A 16,599-nucleotide genomic window follows, 5' to 3' on the forward strand; every position below is an offset into this window, starting at 1 on the left:
GTCTGTGCCGGTCGAAATAGAGCTACCAAGCCTAATTCCACTTTCCATTGGTCCATAGCCTTGTAGGTTATGGCACTTCAAGTGCATATCCAAGTACTTTTTTTAAATGCGATAAGGGTTTCTGCCTCTACCACCCTTTCAGGTAGTGAGTTCCAGACCCCCACCACCCTCTGGGTGAAAACATTTCTCTTCAGCTCCCCTCTTATCCTTCTACCAATCACTTTAAATCTACACCCCCTGGTTATTGACCTCTCTGCTAAGAGAAATAGGTCCTTCCTGTCCACTGTATCTAGGCCCCTCAATTTTATACACCTCAATTAAATCTCCCCTCTGCCTTCTCTGTTTCAAAGAAAACAATCCACAGGATTCAAACTCATTCTCTGGATTACTAGTCCAGTACCATAACCACTACACTACTGTACTCAGATGAATGAGACTGGGTATATGGGAGGTAGGAGTCACAGGTTTAATCTATATCTTGCCACTCCATCATTCAGCATGTAAAGAGAGGCATATAAGGAGATATTGGGACAGGCTTGATCACAGAGGTAGGTTTTAAGGAGTGTCTTTAAGGAGGAGAGAGAGGTAGAGTGTCGGAGAGGTTTAGAGAGGAATTCCAGAGCTTAGGGCCTCGACAGCTGAAGGCACAGCCGCCAATGGTGGTGCGATGAAAATTGGGGGATGCGCAAGAGGCCAGAATTGGAGGAGCGTGGAGACCTCGGAGGGTTCTTGTGGGGCTGGAGGAGGTTATAAAGATAGGGAGGGGTGAGGCCATGGAGGGATTTGAAAACAAGGATGCTCCCAGATGCACTGGCCAGTCGAATTTTCCTTCAGCTTTTTTTTTGCCCTTCTATGAAGAATGGGCATTTCACACCAGCAATCACAAGCTGCAGTAATACTAGAAGCGTGCAGCCAATGGCAGGCACTAGTTCTCCCTCCACAGGCAGCACTCCTTAATGTAAATGCCCTGGCATTTAAAACAAATGATGGCAATGCCGACCTACGAAAACAAAGCCACGAGATTAACACCCTTATGTTTCAGCAAAGCAACCGCCTATTGAAACTGACTCCTGACACCAAATGTGAGGAGGGGTGGGGGTGGGGGGGCAGACATGTCACATGGAACTTGCTTTCCTGAAATAGGGACCAAAAGATCCCTGTTAATGTAAATGCAGCTATAAACTCATTGTGTAGAGAAATTTCAACCCAAGCTCTTGCATTCCTGCTAGTGTCAAATCACCAGCATGTGTGTGTGGCTGAATGACCTATATCACAAGAATTTTAATTAAACAATCATATACCCCACTGGGTACTTGGGTCCCTTTGAAATTTTCAGAGCAAAGAGGTATAGCTTTAGGGAAAGGTAAATACAACACATCTTTAAAAATGTAATCTCAACTATCCCAAGAGCTTCCAATTCTCGTCATAAATACTTTTACATTCAAAAGTTTTCTGTTCTATTTTGGGAGAGCAGCCTCCATGCCCTTTTACGTTGGGTCTCTGTAGACATGTTAGGTTCTGCTGTACATTCAGAGCGCAAATGCCAGGTCAGCTCCCTCAGGCAACCTTGACCCCCTGGCAGAGTTTCGTAGTTCCCTGAACATCAAATAATTTACAATATCGAGTGCAGCCAGTGAGGGAGAGCCACACCTCCCACTTTGACTGAGCTGTTCAAGTGCAAAAGCACCTTCTGTAGATCAAGATGAGGGCGCTGTCTGAAAGGAAGGGTTAATGATCAGCTGCTCTGAGCAGAGATTGGAAGCAGTGGAGCCCACAAGCCTCCTTTATCAGAGTTAAAATGTATTTCCTGATCAGTCAGGCTGCAAGAATCCAATAATGCTCGCTTTGCCCTTACATGTTATCCCCTTTATGGTTCCAGTTCAAGGTGATAGGTCTCGCCTAAATAAAAACGAACTGGGAGCCTTCCATTTGAACAAAAAGCCATTAAATTTAAGTGTAGAGCAACTGAGCAGTAACAGTTTCAGATTTTATTTCAGATTTCCAGCATCCGCAGTATTTCGCTTTTGAGTAAGTTTCTTGTCGGTTTCTGCTGAACTAAGAGATTAAAGCCATTTAATTGGTTTAAGTCACCACACCATGGTGAAATAAAAGATCAGAATCAACCCCCTCTGATCTCTTTCGGTCAGTTAGTTTTAGTATACACCAGGTACTACAGACACAGACACAGGGCAGAACTTATCAGGAATGTTATTATTGAAAAAGCAATTAAAAAATAAACACAAAAATACTACAATGTTTAATAAATAAATTTACTATTTCCTTAAGAAGAACTTGCATTTATATAGCAATATTCATCCCAAAGCGCATTATAACCAATAAAGTACTTTTGAAGTGAAATCATTATTATAATGTAGGAAACAAGGCAGCCAATTTGCACACAGCATGGTCCCAAAAACAGTAATGAGATAAATGATGAGCTCATCTGTTTTGGTAATGTTGGTTGAGAGATAAATATTGGCCAGGACACCAGGAGAATTCTCCTGCTCTTCTTCAAATAGCTCCATGGGATCTTTTACATCCACCCGAGAGGGCAGACGGGGCCTCAGATTAATGTCTTATCCAAAAGACGGCACCTCCGACAGTGCAGCACTCCCTCAGAACTGCACTGACGTGTCAGCCTAGATTAAGTGCTCAAGTCTCTGGAGTGGGACTTGTACCCACAACCTTCTGACTCAGAGGCAAGAGTGCTACCACTGAGCCACAGCTTACACCAAGAGCTCCCCAGTGGCCAGGTTGTAAAGTGCACGCCCCAGCGTGGTACTGTGTGGCTCCATTTCACAAAGGTCTCCAGTTCAATCTCTGCTCTGTGCCGAGTTAGCACAGATATCTCAACCAGGGCAGCAGAAGGAGTGCCCTGCTGGTAAGGGAGGGAGAAAAAAAAAATCAGACAGGGTCCCCACTCCTGATTCCCTTTCCAGCAACTTGTGCTGAACAGTGGGTAAGTGTGGAGGTCAGGCGAGCGCACAGTAGGGCTCTAAGGTGGTGCCTCAAAAGGAATAACCTGCTAAATCTAGGCTCACACATGAAGATGACATTTTGGACAATGTACCAATGGAGAGGAGAGAAGAGGGCAGGAAGATGAAGAGGACAAATGTGAAGAGGAAAAATAAAGGGGCATTGGAATCAGAATCACAAAAAAATCCTGAAAATTCAATTATAATTTAGTCCTTTTCTTCAGACTGATTAATGATGTAACCACGTGGAGAGTGAGATCAATGTGAAACGGTAAGTTTACTAATGCTGCCCAGGACGCTCCTGTTTGATTTTACTTCCCATAAGTTGTTAAAGTGTAAATCAACTATAATATTTTCTTGACCGATGTGTTCCGGCCTTAAACCAACATGAAGTTCTGTTGACTGCTCCTCAGTTTAGGTATATCAATCTGTATGCAATCAGCAGTTAAAAAGACTGCCAATTAGCTGTAAGTTATCGCTCAATGGACATCAGGCACCAGCGAAGTTACCTTCACAGCACGTAGGGTCTGGAGCTGTTTAAAGTTCGGGAATGGTCATTTTGGACAGTTGCAAAGGATTAGAAAAAACACCACAACTTGAAACCCTAGCAGAATCTGTAATCAATTGGCAATAATGTACCCTGCCTGTACTTGATCAGGGAATTAAGAATATAAAGGCTAATTAATGCGATTAACAGATTGAAATACCGGGAGTAATTTTAACCTAACTCGCCAGGAACGAAACCCACGGGATCGGGTGGAACGCTGGTTTTACACCCCGCCCGATATTAATCTACGTTGACTTTAACGGAGAGTAAAATCGGATGGGATGTGAAACCAGAGTTGCACCTGATCCCATCAGTTTCCCGATGGGCAGGTTAGGTTAATACTTACCCCACTTCTCAACAAGGTCATCTATGTGCGGAACCACAAGAGATGGGTGAGATCCTGAATGAATATTTCACATCGGTATTTACGGTTGAGAAAGGCATGGATGTTAGGGAACTTGGGGAAATAAATAGTGATGTCTTGAGGAGTGTACATATTACAGAGAGGGAGGTGCTGGAAGTCTTAACGCGCATCAAGGTAGATAAATCTCCGGGACCTGATGAAATGTATCCCAGGACGTTATGGGAGGTTAGGGAGGAAATTGCGGGTCCCCTAGCAGAGATATTTGAATCATCGACAGCTACAGGTGAGGTGCCTGAAGATTGGAGGGTAGCAAATGTTGTGCCTTTGTTTAAGAAGGGCGGCAGGGAAAAGCCTGGGAACTACAGACCAGTGAGCCTGACATCTGTAGTGGGTAAGTTGTTAGAGGGTATTCTGAGGGACAGGATCTACAGGCATTTGGAGAGGCAGGGACTAATTAGGAACAGTCAGCATGGTTTTGTGAGAGGAAAATCATGTCTCACGAATTTGATTGAGTTTTTTGAAGGGGTAACCAAGAAGATAGATGAGGGCTGTGCAGTAGACGTGGTCTACATGGACTTCAGCAAAGCATTTGACAAGGTACCGCATGGTAGGTTGTTACATAAGGTTAAATCTTATGGGATCCAAGGTGAGGTAGCCAATTGGATACAAAATTGGCTTGACGACAGAAGACAGAGGGTGGTTGTGGAGGGTTGTTTTTCAAACTGGATGCCTGTGTCCAGCGGTGTGCCTCAGGGATCGGTGCTGGGTCCGCTGTTATTTGTTATTTATATTAATGATTTGGATGAGAATTTAGGAGGCATGGTTAGTAAGTTTGCAGATGACACCAAGATTGGTGGCATTGTGGACAGTGAAGAAGGTTATCTAGGATTGCAACGGGATCTTGATAAATTGGGCCAGTGGGCCGATGAATGGCAGATGGAGTTTAATTTAGATAAATGTGAGGTGATGCATTTTGGTAGATCGAATCGGGCCAGGACCTACTCCGTTAATGGTAGGGCGTTGGGGAGAGTTATAGAACAAAGAGATCTGGGAGTACAGATTCATAGCTCCTTGAAAGTGGAGTCACAGGTGAAGAAGGCATTCAGCATGCTTGGTTTCATTGGTCAGAACATTGAATGCAGGAGTTGGGATGTCTTGTTGAAGTTGTACAGGGCATTGGTGAGGCCACACTTGGAGTACTGTGTACAGTTCTGGTCACCCTATTATAGAAAGGATATTATTAAACTAGAAAGAGTGCAGAAAAGATTTACTAGGATGCTACCGGGACTTGATGGTTTGACTTACAGGGAGAGGTTAGACAGACTGGGACTTTTTTCCCTGGAGAGTAGGAGGTTAAGGGGTGATCTTATAGAAGTCTATAAAATAATGAGGGGCATAGATAAGGTCGATAGTCAAAATCTTTTCCCAAAGGTAGGGGAGTCTATAACGAGGGGGCACAGATTTAAGGTGAGAGGGGAGATATACAAAAGGGTCCAGAGGGGCAATTTTTTCACTCAAAGGGTGGTGAGTGTCTGGAACGAGCTGCCAGAGGCAGTAGTAGAGGCGGGTACAATTTTGTCTTTTAAAAAGCATTTGGACAGTTACATGGGTAAGATGGGTATCGAGGGATATGGGCCAAGTGCAGGCAATTGGGACTAGCTTAGTGGTATAAACTGGGCGACATGGACATGTTGGGCCGAAGGGCCTGTTTCCATGTTGTAACTTCTATGATTCTATGATTCTAAGTATTCATTAAATGAAAATGGTACAAAACTTCTCATTTAAAAATGGGGTCACACTTCGCTGCTGCATTACTAGATTAGGTGTCAACCATAGCTCATCGGGTAGCATTTGCCTCGGAGTCAGAAGGCTGTGGGCTGAAGCCCCACTCCAGAGGCTTGAGCACAAAATCTCGGCTGACGCTCCAGTGTAGTACGGAGGGAGGGCTGCACTGTTGGAGGTGCCGTCTTTCAGATGAGAAGTTAAACCGAGGCCCCGTCTGCCCTCTCAGGCGGATGTAAAAGATCCCATGGCGCTATTCAAAGAGCAGGGGAGTTCTCCCCGGTGTCCTAGCTAATATTTATCCCTCAACAAACATCACTAAAACAGATGATCTGGTTATTATCAAACTGCTGTTTGAAAGACCTTGTGTGCAAAATGAATACCATGTTTCCCCTCATTACAAGAGTGACTACACTTTAAAAGTACTTCATTGGCCGTAAAGTGCTTTGGGACGTCCCGAGGTCATGAAAGGCACGACATAAATGCAAGTTCATTCATTTATTCAACTGGATCAGGAATGTTCAAGCTACTGCCTGCAGGTCATATGCAGCTGGTGAGCATAGGCAGCTCAGTTCTATTCGCATATATATTTCTAGTGCATTGGTTTGTCTTGTTTCAATTTCATGGACCTGGAAGTTTGAACAGAGCTGTTTTTAGTCCCATTGCTGTAACGGCATATAAATCCTAAACTGATACACCAAGCATTGCTAGTAACTGCAGCTTGAGATTTAAGTAAATTTGCTGCAACATCTGATTTAAAAATTGATATGGGACCCCAAGAGCCTCCATATTGTGTACCAAAGCAACACACCAAGATAGTTTTGACACTACTGCACAAGATGCTACTTGTAAAGGTGTATGAATATAAATATGGTTGTGACTCCTTGTGGTAGAAACAGTGTAAAGAACTTGCATTTATAGAATGCCTTTCATGTCCACAAGATATTCCAAAGTGCTTCATAACCAATAAATTAATTTTGAAGTACAGCCACTGTTGTTTCGTAAGTAAACGCAGCAGCCAATTTACAGATTGTAATATCCCACAAACTGCCTGCAGATGAATGATCCAGCTCCAATAGTAGTCATTAAAATTCAGAATGTAAGAACGAACCTGCACTTATATAGCGCCCATCACATCCTCAAGGACATTTTTCTTTGAAAGGTACTATATAAATGCAAGTTGTCGTCACAAGTCTCTTTACAGCAATGAAGCACTTTTGAAGTGTAGTCACTGTTGTAATGTTGGAAACGTGGCAGCCAACTTGCGCACAGCAAGCTCCCACAAACAGCAATGCGATAATGACCAAATAATCTGTATTGGTAGGGTTGGGTTGAGGGATGAATGTTGGTCAGGACACTGGGAAAACTCCTAGCTCTTCTTTGGAAAAAATTGCCATGGGACCTTTTATGCCCACCTGAACAGGCAGACAGGGTCTCAGTTTAATGTCTCATCTGAAAGACAGCACCTCTGACAATACTGGTCTTCCTCAGTACCGCACTGAAGTGTCAGCTTAGATCAGGTCCTAGAGTAGGGCTTGAACTCACAGCTTTCTGATTCAAAAGATACAAGTGCTACTTACGGGCCAAGTTAACACTTCCGAAAAGTGCCGTGCTACATATGTCACAGTGTCAGCTGTGGCTCAGTGGGTAGCACTCTCAACTCGGAGTCAGAGGGTTGTGGATTGAAGTCCCACTTCAGAGACTGGAGCACAAAATCCAGGCTGACACTTCAGTGCAGTACTGAGGGAGTACTGAGGAGTAGGCCATACGGCCCCTCGAACCTGCTCCACCATTCAATAAGATCATGGCTGATCTTTTACCTCAATTCCACTTTCCCACTCTATCCTCATATCCCCTGATTCCCTTAGTGTCCAAAAATCGATCGCTTTCAGTCTTGAATATACTCAACAACTGAGCATCCACAGCCCTCTGAGGTAGAGAATTCCAAAAATTCACAACCCTCTGAGTGAAGAAATTTTTCCTCATTATCGGTCCTAAATGGCCGGCCCCTTATCCTGGGACCATGGGCCATTAGTTCTAGACTCTCCAGTCCCCGTCTGCCCTCTCAGGTGGATGTAAAAGATCCCATGGCACTATTCGAAAGAAGAGCGGGGAGTTCTCCTCGGTGTCCTAGCCAACATCACTAATAAATAATCTGGTCATTTATCACATTGCTGTTTGTGGGATCTTGCCGTGCGCAAACTGGTTGCCACGTTTCCCTCCATTATAACAGTGACTTCAAAAGTCCTTCATTGGCTGTAAAGCGCTTTGGGACATCCTGAGGTTGTGAAAGGCGCTATATGATGCAAGTCTTTCTTTTTTCTCTTTATATCGAGTTGACTGGTTAAAAGAACTTTGAAGGAGTGGGAGAAGAGGGAACACACTTCAACCCCTGAATGAGTGGTGGGGCAAAACGTTCCTCTTTAAACAGAACACTCATTAACTACAGTGCACTGGAGCAATATGATTTATTTTAATTTTGCAACCGAGTGGAAGAGCCAGGTCCATTTCTAGGACATCAAGGGTGAAGAGAGTAAGACAAGGCAAATCGGGAACTAGGGGTGAGGTGACATCAAGCCTAGTTTTAAAAGCCCATATTAAAAGGAGCATGGGGAGACTGTGGGTGGGAAGAAATTTCTGTTTTGAAATCTTGGGAAAGAACGAGTTACAGGAAGAGATGATGCAATGAGTCTCGAGTTCAGAAGCACTGAAATGGTCTTATCTAGTCCAGTATGTTCTTATATAATACAATGACAATGGTGACAAATCTAATCAGGTTTGCTATTGTGGTTCTGGGCTGAAGATTTGCAGTTGATCTCTATGTAAAATACCAAATGTGAGACTTCCTGACCTTTCTTTAGGTATGGGGAGTGAGGAGAGTGGGATTACCCTGGATGTCTCAGTGGAGATAAACAACAGCACAGACTCGATGGGCCAACGGCCTCTTTCTGTGCTGTAACAATCTATGGAGGTTGTACTGGAGTTTATTTCAAGCTTAGAAGGGGGGATAAAAAAGGAAAGTTCTGAGGGGCATAGCAGTACTGATGAGAGAAAGGTTGCTGCAGGGAGAGGAAAACGTTGACCGGTAGAGGTGAGAATACCGAGTCGCTCGGACAAAGAAGATCCCAGATTCAGCGTCTGGCCTATGCTGGGGTTAGAAGATCTCAGTGAGGGCACTACAACTGGCTTCAGTGCTCCAGGCTGGGATAGAGGGGAAAACCGGCCAGCACTTCCATTCCTGCGAGTCCTTCTGGAAAATGCAAGGATAAGGTTGGGCTTAATTATGATGGCCCCCCCCCCTCCCACCATGGTTAAATAGCATGGTGATACTTAGTGGGTAGCCAACTGTGGAGCCACAAACTCCCAACAGTAAGCAACTATGGGGGTGGGGGGGGGTAGGGGGTGGAAGGTGGGCTGTGGAAACCGGGAGATACAAAACAAAAAGGGAGGAATGAGAGCTTTTACAATTTGTTAATATGAATTTTCAGTTCTCTGGAACGCTCTTAATTTCACTCACTGGCCACAACCAGGAAAAAGATCCCAAGGGTGAATTAACTTATGTCACACAACGTCATTCTTTAACTTTATATGCAAGAGAAAAAACATAATTAGTGGGGGTGATACAAATAACGTCAACTGATAATTCATGAGTAACAGTAGTGACGTAACAAGTTACTGTCACGATGGAATAACCACAGTAGCACACCCACCAACACTGACTGGCTTCATTCTATTCCTTGCACTGTACAAAGCTAAAAACAAATCAATGACATCTAGTTTTAAAAAAAAATCCTTGAAGTAGTTTGGGTTTGCAATCTTGCAGCCATCACCCAAATGTCATTCTTTATGTACGAGCCTGTGTTAGCAGAATATTCAATGTCCACACCCACTAAGATCAGTGAACTCATCACAGACCAGGGAAACTGCAATACTGTACTTCAAAAACTACACGCTGCCGTACTGATACAAGTGACCTCAACAACGCAGCATTCACGATAAACTCTCGGAAGCAATCTATGCTGACACGGCTCCATTCTTTGGACTTTGATTCATTAACTGTGCATAGGACACTGCTCAGCTGAATTTACTTGCTGGTTACCATATTGGCTGCATGTTTTCAAACTGAGGTAGTGGAAGATGGTGAGATATCATGCCAAACCCCTACTACTTCAAGTATTTAGCAACTGGAAGAACCTGAGTTTTGGGTGCAGACTATATTTAGGTTAATTGTTTTCCCGGGGGAAGAAAAATCAAGGTTCGGGCTACCACATACATGCTGAGATGGTCTAGGTGTGTCAATACTTAGTGTGCTGGAAGTCATCAGTTACTTCACTGATTCCTGTTCTTTTGATGTTGGGGGTCAGAAGAGGGGAAGATGCACACAGTTACAAACAAGCAAATTTGAACATCCTAGAAAAATACTGGATCGGTATTTTAAACAATCCTTGCTCGGTTGTAGTGTGGAGGCAGCATCACTAATGAGGTAAATAGCTTTTTAAATAAGCTTAGGTACAGTTTACACATATACAGAACAGACTGATCTGAAGATATACTGTATTATTCATTTGTTACTAACATTAATATTCCATTTGCTGTGAAGTGTAAACGGAACACTGCTCACTCAAATTGCAGCAGTTGTACTCCCAACTGTACTCTGGGCAATAGTAACTTGCCATTCACCTTTAGTTTTCAGGTGGTCAATCATTTGGGTTTATGTAGGTAATGAATTATTTTATCAGGTCTATTGCCTGTGACTCCCCAGGAGTACTTAGATCCAAACATGAGAACCAAACAATCCTTCCACTCAACCCATACAATTCCTTTCAAAACACAAATAGCTCTAAGCATGCCTTGCACACACTTGAAAAGCACTCAGTAGACTGGAAACTCACTTAATTACTTACATATTACAAGATTGCAGAGTCAATACTCTGCATTTCAACATTAAATACATCTCCAATACTACAGAGGCAAGATCACTTCAGCCAGTTATTATTTAATATCCCAAAGTATCCTCATTATGGGACAATGCCTCAGTGCAAACTTCTTAAATGAATTATATTTTTCCTAATAAAACAAGACAGCAGAACAACTTGCATTTATGTTGCCTATTTAAAAGTAGAAAAACCACCCCAAAGTGCTTAACAGAGGTGTAATAATAATATTTTTAAAAAAAATTCAATGCCAAATCAAAGAAGGAGCTATTAGGAGGGGTGACCAAAAGCTTGGTCAAAGAGATGCGTTCTAAGCAGTATCATAAAGGAGGAGAGGGGAGCATGGACAAGAGGCCAGAATCAGAGGCAGAGGGACTGTGGGAGGTTACAGAGATAGCGAAGGGGCAAGACTATGAAGGAATTTAAACACGAAGATGAGAATATTAAATCTGAGGCTTCGTTGGCGGGGGGGGGTTAGGCCCAACAGCCAACATAGGTCAGCAAGGACTGAGGTGATGGGTGAGTGGGACTTGCGTGGGTTAGGATATGGGCAGCAGAGTGCTGGATGAGCTAAAGTTTGTATGCTGGCCAGGAGAGCACTGGAACGGCCAAAAGCAAAATACTGCAGATGCTGGAAACACTCAGCTGGTCAGGCCGCATCGGTGGAGGGAGAAACAAAGCTAAGGCTTAAGGTTGATGACCTTTTGTGAGAATTGAAATGTTAACTCCCTCCCTCCCTCTCCCTACAGACGCTGCCTGAGCTGCTGAGTGTGTCCAGCATTTTCCGGTTTTACTCGAATAGCCAAGTCTGGAAGTGACAAAGGCATGGAGTGAACAGTGATGCTACTGTACACTTCTCTTAATAGACTTTAAAATAACAAGTGCGATTAACCTGGATGACCCTGTCCCTTTAACCAGCCAGGAATACCAACACAATGTGTCACAGAGGGGTGGAGGCTGAATTTTCCCTAGAAGCATTCGGTCTCTAAAGAGAAGCCTTCAGGAAACCCAAGCACCCGCAATGTATATATGTAAGCATGCATAGTGCTTCAATGAATTATTTTCAAGTTCAAACACTATCTTTTGTGTCACTCTAGGGGACTCAAGGAACATGGGGATCGGGCGGGAAAGTGGAGTTGATGCCAAAGATCAACCATGATGTTATTGAACGGCGCAGCAGGCTCGAGGGGCTGTATGGCCTGCTCCTATCTCTTATGTTTCTTCAATAAGATAATAGCTGATCATCGACCTCAACTCCACTTTCCCACCCAACCCCCATATTCCTACCGAGTCTAAAAATCTATCTATCTCAGCCTTGAACATATTCAATGACTCAGCATCCAAAGCCCTCTGGGGTAGAGAATTGCAAAGATTCACAACCCTCAGTGAAGAAATTCCTCCTTATCTCAGTCTTAAATGGCCGACCCCTTATCCTGAGACTATGCCCCCTAGTTCTAGACTATCCAGCCATGGGAAACAACCTCTCAGCATCTATCCTGTCAAGCCCCCTCAGAATCTTACATGTTTGAATGAGATCATCTCTCATTCTTCTAAACTCCGGAGAGTTTAGAAGACTCAATCTCTCCTCATAAGACAACGCTCTCATTCCAGGAATCAATCTAGTGAACCTTCACTGCACTGCCTCCAAGACAAGTATATCCTTCCTTAGATAAGGAGACCAAAACTGTACACAGTACTCCAGGTGAGGTCTCACCGAAACCCTGTACAATTGTAGTAAGATTTCCTTACTCTTGTACTCTTGCAATAAAGGCCAACATGCCATTTGCCTTCCTAATTGCTTGCTGTACCTGCATGCTAACTTTTTGTGTCTCTTGTACGAGGACACCCAGATCTCTCTCAACACCAACGTTTCTCACCATTTTTCTATTCTGTTCTGTTTTTCTATTCTTCCTGCCAAAGTGAATAACCTCACATTTCCCCACATTATACTCCATCTGCCACCTTCTTACCCACTCAACTAACCTGTCTATGTCCCTTTGCCGACTCTTTGTGTCCTCCTCACAGCTTACTTTCCCACCTAGCTTTGTACCGTCAGCAAACTTGGATACATTACACTCTGTTCCATTCATCTAAGTCATTAATATATATTGTAAATAGCTGAGGCCCAAGCACTGATCCTTGTGGCACCCCACTAGTTGTAGCCAGCCAACCTTAAAATGACCTGTTTATCCCTCTCTGTTTTCTGTCTGTTAACCAATCCTCCATCCATGCTAATATATTACCCCCAATCCCATGAGCCCTTATCTTGCTTAACAACCTTTTATGTGGCACTTTATTGAAAACCTTTTGAAAATCCAAATATACAACATCAACTGGTTCCCCTTTATCTATCCTGCTAGTTACATCCTCAAAAAAACTAATAAATTTGTCAAACCGATTTCCCTTTCATAAAACCCCGTTGACTCTGCCTAATCATATTCTTATGTTTCTTAACCACACGACAGGCAGAACTGCAACAGCAAGTTGTGTTTGAACCATGGGATCTAGTTAAAAATAGAAACTGGTGCCCACTCACTATTAACTCAGGCAGGTACTGCTGAAATTCAGCCTCATAGCACTTGCCCAAAGAGCATCTGCTCACAAGGCTGACCACTGAATCAAGGATAAGTCTGTTGCACTAATGACGTCGCAAGCTGAATTTCAGCCACATTCCTCCCATCATCTAGAAAGCTTCAGTCATTGAAATAAAAACAGGTCACAGGGAAGAGAGAGAAAAGGTTGGTGCAGATTTTGCACCCACAAAACACTCTTTTCGGATGAGGTTCCAATGAGTATGTTAAATCTGAGGCTTACTTTAAAAGAGATTTTTGTCGGATAACTTGCAGCACAAAGATTATGATTCATATGGTTCTAAGACATGTGGAAAGCATACACCCATTACCCACATAGTTATATTAAGCTGCAGACTGGCCAGATGTATTACGAGCAGACAATATTCCCCCTCTCACTCTTCATTCCTAAAACAATGACAGAAGGAACTTTGATAGAGAAAACGGTTGCGCAAATATCCCAGGAAGGGTCCGTCTTCTCTCATCAAAGGGAAGAACGTGCACGTAACATTGCAATTTAATTTGCTTTTGAACAAAATCAGCATTTCATGATTAGAACACAATGTAATCACTTATGTAAATAAGCATTGCAGTCAATTGCACACAGCAAATTCCCACAAACAACAATGAGATAAACAACCAATTAATCTGTTTTTTTTAAAAAAAGGTGATGAGAAATAAATGATGGGCGGGACACATGAGAAAACTCCCGCCCAACTTATGGTCTGCTTGTCTGGAAAATTCCAAAAATATATACTTTACAAAAAAACCTCTAGTGTCAAAACTGTAGTCTGTTTTTTTTGCACAATTGTGATGTTGGTGGTTCCAGCAGCATTTTGGTATCACATCGTCACCCGGGAGATCGGAAACTTCTTCCAAACATCCTATAGTAATACAGCCCATTACCAGCCGGGGTACCGAGCCCACCCAGAGTGCCATTTTTGTCTCGTTTCTATTTATTGCGTCATGTGGATGGGAGCTGCAGTAGTACAGTGGAAAATTTATATCACACTTTGCATATTATAGATGTTGGATTCAGAAACCATTTTTTTTTGTGAAATTAAAAACATGTCATTCATAAAAAAAACTTCTCCAGCTGAGGAATTATATCAAAGTCTATGGATGCTGGGGGTCAATGGAAATTTTCAAGACCGAGATCAATAGATTTTTGTTGGGTAAGGGTATCGATAATATGGGGCTGCGGCAGGTAAATGGAGTTGAGGCGATCAGCCATGATCAAATTGAATGGCGGAGCAGGCTCGAAGGGCTGAATGGCCCACTCCTGTTCCTTCCTGCAAGGGGGCTGGAGTGTGAATTATGAAGTACGACAACTTCTTGAAACACCCAAGAGGGTCTGTTCCTGGATTATTTATAGGAATATATTTCTATCTTTCTCAGGTGGAATTTTAGAGAATGCCAAGGAAGATGAAAGTACAAAGATGAATAATGTTGCATATCGAGACATACTCTGGAGTTTTATTTGGTTTACCTTGGGGCAGGGGGGAAAAGTGGGGAAATCAGCCAGGTTAAATGTGCTGGTCGGAATTCACAGCAATAGATTTTACAGAGCCTGTGAAAGGAACGGGCCTGATGGGCCAAATGGCCTTTTCTCCTTCCATCTGTTCTGTTTTGGGGAAGTGATTTGGTGCTGCAGGACAGCCATGAATTTCCACAGAGTATAGCTCGATTTGCTACCCAGAGTATCACAATTTTGCATAAGTGGTCTGAAAGACAGTGGAGCTACCAGCGTCTGGGGGGATCCCTTGACCTGGATGTGGCACCTATATCTAATGGAATTTTTACATTTCTTTATGAAGAATGTGACTTTTTAAGGTTTTGCTAATCACTTATTTTCTTTTGCATCTTAAGGATTATTTTTATCTTCATTCCTCTTATTTTAATTTGACCCACTCTAGTTCGATTGATCATTTTAATTGGGCATATTCTACTTTGATTTTTATCTTGATGCTTTTATAAGTTTTTAATCTTAAATTTTAGTGCAATTTTACTTTACAATGTTTCATTTTAATTATAATCTAGATTTGATTGTAGCTTTTTTAAAAAATTAGGTTTTAAAAATTTTTAAATTTTCATTGTGCATTATGTACAATTGTTTTATTAAAATGAGTTGTTTTATGTACAAATGTAATTTTAAGATGTGAGTTTTGTTTTATGTACAATTGTGTTATTAAAGTGAGGTTTATTTTAATGTATAACTGTAATTTTATTAAAATGAGTTGTTTTATGTACAAATGTAATTTTATTAAAATGAGAGTTTTGTTTTATGTACAATTGTAATTTTATTGTTTCAATTGATGATATTTTCTTTTATTGATGATATTTTATCGGTACCTCTCTTGTTTTTCGTGCCGTGCTTCTTGGCTGTGATCAGTTCCTGGTCGATCTTCTTCTCCAGAAACTCCTGCTTCTTTGTCAGCATCTCCTCGGTCTCCCGCAGCCGCTGGATGGCCTCCTGCGGGGTCGGCCCTTTGCCCGCCTTCCCCGCCGTCCCGAACAGCTTGCCGAACACGCTCATCCTCCGAGCCGTGCGATGACACTCCCCACCCCGCCCGGCTTGTAATTTACTCGCGGCCCTCCGGCTCCGGGCTGGGCTGGGCTGGGCTGCCTGTCCGTCCGCCTCTCCCGGGGTTATCGCTCGCTGCTAACCGAGGATCCCCCCCACCCGCCGCCGCCGCCGCCGCCGCCGCCACACACACTCCGCTCGACAACAGCCACAGCCCAGGCCCCAACGCACGTCTCCGTCACTAGGGCGTGCCCCGTGACGCAATGACGGTGGGAGCGTCTTAAAGGCAGGGAACACTCTCCTTATGACGATGTGACGACAAATATTCTTTAAAAGGCAATGGTGTAAGTCTTGTAAAAGCGAAGGGGCTACTGCAATAAATGAATGAATGAGTGAATCAATAAATTTTCAATCAATCAAGAAATAAATAAAGAACTTGCATTTATATAGCGTCTTTCACAACCTTTTTTGGAGTGCAGTCACTGCCACGACACCACACAACCCTGCCACGGCAACCTCTGCAAGACATGCCAGATCATCGACACGGATACCACCATCACACGAGAGGACACCACCCACCAGGTGCACGGTTCATACTCCTGTGACTCGGCCAACGTTGTCTACCTCATACGTTGCAGGAAAGGATGCCCCGGAGCATGGTACATTGGCGAGACCATGCAGACGCTGCGACAACGGATGAACGGACACCGCGCAACAATCGCCAGACAGGAGGGTTCCCTCCCAGTCGGGGGAACACTTTAGCAGTCAGGGACGTTCAGCCACCGATCTTCGGGTGGGCGTTCTCCGGGGCGGCCTTCAAGGCACACGACGGCGCGGGATCGTCGAGCAGAAATTGATAGCCAAGTTCCGCACCCATGAGGACGGCCTCAACCGTCTTGGGTT

General features: G+C 43.5%; 1 protein-coding gene across 1 annotated transcript in view; it reads right to left on the bottom strand.

Annotated features, from left to right (window-relative positions):
• Positions 1-15,868, bottom strand: part of chmp4ba (charged multivesicular body protein 4Ba) — a 33,619-nt gene extending 17,751 nt beyond the window's left edge. The window contains exon 1 of the mRNA XM_068000220.1: positions 15,525-15,868. Within this exon, the coding sequence (XP_067856321.1) occupies positions 15,525-15,708 (184 nt within the window). The 5' untranslated portion in view covers positions 15,709-15,868. The remainder of the gene's footprint in view (positions 1-15,524) is intronic.
• Positions 15,869-16,599: the final 731 nt, after the last annotated feature.

This window comes from Heptranchias perlo, chromosome 19 (assembly GCF_035084215.1).
Source record: "Heptranchias perlo isolate sHepPer1 chromosome 19, sHepPer1.hap1, whole genome shotgun sequence".
In the NCBI taxonomy this organism is placed as follows: Eukaryota; Metazoa; Chordata; class Chondrichthyes; order Hexanchiformes; family Hexanchidae; genus Heptranchias; species Heptranchias perlo.